This window comes from Nelumbo lutea, chromosome 1 (genome assembly GCF_056320005.1).
Source record: "Nelumbo lutea isolate HS-2025 chromosome 1, American lotus-T2T, whole genome shotgun sequence".
Classification (NCBI taxonomy): Eukaryota; Viridiplantae; Streptophyta; class Magnoliopsida; order Proteales; family Nelumbonaceae; genus Nelumbo; species Nelumbo lutea.
In genome coordinates, this window is record NC_142684.1 from 120704814 (window position 1) to 120707978 (window position 3165).

Below are 3165 nucleotides of genomic sequence, written 5' to 3' on the forward strand. Positions count from 1 at the left end.
TGACTTTATTGCCACTCAAATCCCTCAGGAATTACTCCACCCTTCCTATCATTCAAACATTCAACCTCTCATCCCTCTCTCTTTCTCTCTGTGTGTGTTATTGATCCCTGAGAAGTTGCTTTCACATTTAACGTTATCGATCTCTCTCTTGAGTCTAACCCAACTAAACAAGCTGTCAACTTCGTTCGTATAAACCGAACGATCTCATCATCATTCATCAACCGTGTAATGTTTATGGGATTTGGGGAGCTTACTGTAGTCTGTGTAGATCGAAAGGACGATTGGTCAGGTCATTCACAGAGGGACCCACCCTTTCCTGCCAATTTGCCATTGCCAAATGCTTCTCTTTTCCATCATCACTGCATCGCAACACACGCTTCCCACTAAAACTAAAAGCGTCGACAGGATTATATTATTAAATCCTAGTATCTCACCATCTGTTCTTCTCATCTCCACACAGGCACATACAATGAAAATGAACTGGTTCGGCCGAAAGGTGGAGGGGGGTGGGGGTTTCTCTATTCTATTATCGTAGGCTGTAGAGCTTGGGTCCCACCGGATGGTGACGTTGACGTAGTTGCCATTAATTTGGAACTCCGGGTTTTTTTTTTTTTCCTTTGAAATTAAGAATCAAAATCACACTTCAAAGTCCTAACTCCCAAGTAAGCTACTTGCAACTAAGCATGCCAAATCTCAAGTAGGTCCCACTTCCGCAGCTATAAAACGAAACACCCCTCCCAACACACTTTGTTCTTCTACAAAACTGAAGAAAAACAGAGAAAAACTTAGACAGTCGCGCACGCACTCGAATACTCGAACCGTCGCATTTTGATTTTCTCTGACGTTTCCGGTACCGCCTAAGTTTTCCTGGCACAACCGTCGTAGTTTCTCCGACCACCATGGTCGACGTGGACCGTAGGATGACCGGATTGAACCCGGCCCATGTAGCCGGCTTACGTCGTCTCTCCGCTCGAGCGGCTGCAGCCCCGACTGCCACCACCTCAACTATCCCAGTACGGCATGGGCTGCTTTCTTTCTCTTCCCTTGCCGATACGGTCATTTCTCACCTTCGCAACTCCGGCATACCAGTGGAAGAAGGCCTCTCTGATGTCGAGTTCGCCCGCGCCGAGGCCGAGTTCGGCTTCGCCTTCCCTCCCGACCTCCAAGCCGTTCTCTCCGCCGGCCTTCCCGTCGGGCCTGGTTTCCCCGACTGGCGTGCTGGAGCTGGTTCTCGCCTCCATCTCCGCGCTTTGCTCGACCTACCCATTGCCGCGATTTCCTTCCAGATTGCACGTAATGCTCTCTGGCCGAAATCTTGGGGTCCACGACCGTCCGACCCTGAAAAGGCGCTGCGTATCGCTCGAAACGCTCTAAAGAGGGCGCCCCTTTTGATCCCTCTCTTCAATCACTGCTACATCCCCTGTAATCCTCCTCTGGCTGGAAACCCTATTTTCTTCGTGGACGAGAACCGAATCTTTTGTTGCGGATCGGATCTATCGGATTTCTTCGAACGCGAGTCGGTGTTCCGATGTGATGGCTCTTGCATCCTTAAGAAGCAGCGATCCGTTAGCGAGAAGACCACCGGATCGTCGTCGAATTACTCAAGAAGAAGCTTAGATACCGGTGGTGGCACCGGAAGCGGAGGGAGAACACCCAGGTGGGTCGAATTCTGGAGTGACGCGGCCATTGATCGACGACGAAGGAATTCTACATTGTCGTCGTCTCCATCATCACCGGAGAAGTATATCGAGATTTCCCGCCCGATATTTCGGACGAAATTGCCGAAATGGGTAGAACGGTACTTGGAGCGGATCGGGACGGTTTTGAGAGAAGGCGGGTGGGGCGAACCGGACGTGGAGGAAATGATACAGGTATCGGCATCCGGTTTTTTCGAAGGAGATATTGCATTATTGGACAGCCAAACACTCCTTGACGCGCTACTGTTGAAAGCAGACCGGTTTTCGGACTCGCTCAGAAAAGCGGGCTGGAGTTGGGAGGAGATCACGGACGCACTGGGTTTTGACTTCCGGCCAGAGAAGGAAAGAAAATCAGTGAAGAAATTGTCACCGAAGCTCGTTGAGAAGATGGGGAAACTGGTAGAGTCGGTGTCGCGGCCATGAATAGCGGTTTCCCGATAAACAGTAAACCGGAAACTGCCGTGGGAGGAGATTCCCTTTTTTTGTTATTTCATATTTCGAAGCCTCCTCATGGTTGGCTGGTTGCTTTGCTCTTTGGGGTAAAAAAAATGAAGAAAAAGAATCGGGAAACGCGTTGTACTAGGAAAAGAAGAAAATTATAAACATTTAAAAAAAAAGGTATAAATTATTTAATTATATATGGAATAATTGAAACGTAAATATATAAATCAATTAGTTTTTTTAAATATACACGACATGTATGCATACAACTCATATTTTGTTATTTTCAGATTTTGTTCCTCTGGTTTCTAACCTGCATGCACGTGTTGCTAGATTTTGAAAAAGAGACGTTATAGGGGTGTGGGTCCCACGTGAAGTAAGACGCTAACTAATAATGTTGCTAAGATGCGCCTCCCTGTTTTTCCTATGTTATAACTTATAACCAATTTCTAGTCGATGAAAAAAGATTTCTGTATATTTTTAGTTCTTTGTAAGCGTGGGGTTGGTTATCTTGGACTTGGACTTGGATGGATGCACGGTAAGTTGATGCTGGCAAGTTGATTTAAATAAAAAATTCATGTTTTGAGAGAAAGCCAGAAACGAATAGGAATTGGGAAGAGATTGAGTAGAGAGACTCAGATCGAGGAGAAATGCAGAAAATGCAGGGTGTAGCGTGCGTGTTGTCCATTGGAGTTTGGGAAAAAGCCGATGGGGTTAAAGAAAGAGACAGACTGCCTGACATGGAAACCTTCGCCGTTCTAACTTTTGAGAGACAGAACAACGAGGTACTGTGAGACTAGGGTCGATTTCATTTCCAGCATCGATAATCTGTGATCAGTTGGGACGGGTTCTACTTCTAACTTCTATGGTTCTATCTATCTATATCTATGTGGATTCTGGACTCAGGAATCAGGAGGGGGGGTTCAGGGTAGCACGGTAAAAGTCTCCCCCGAGTAAAACTGAAAGAGAAGAGGGCGATTTCCCAAGTACTGTAAAAGTGAAGGAGCGGCGTGGGTTATGGGGAGGG

The 3165-nt window shown here is 46.9% G+C and overlaps 1 protein-coding gene across 1 annotated transcript; it reads left to right on the top strand.

Annotated features, from left to right (window-relative positions):
• Positions 1-606: 606 nt before the first annotated feature.
• On the top strand, positions 607-2389 carry LOC148877161 (uncharacterized). Its single transcript, XM_088941105.1, has one exon. It carries the CDS (start codon positions 900-902, stop codon positions 2118-2120), a length of 1221 nt encoding a protein of 406 aa, XP_088797231.1. The 5' UTR covers positions 607-899; the 3' UTR covers positions 2121-2389.
• The last annotated feature ends 776 nt before the right edge of the window (positions 2390-3165 follow it).

Bases quoted from the DNA above. Each gene is read 5' to 3' on its own strand.
- LOC148877161 (XM_088941105.1), top strand. From the start codon at position 900: ATGGTCGACGTGGACCGTAGGATGACCGGATTGAACCCGGCCCATGTA.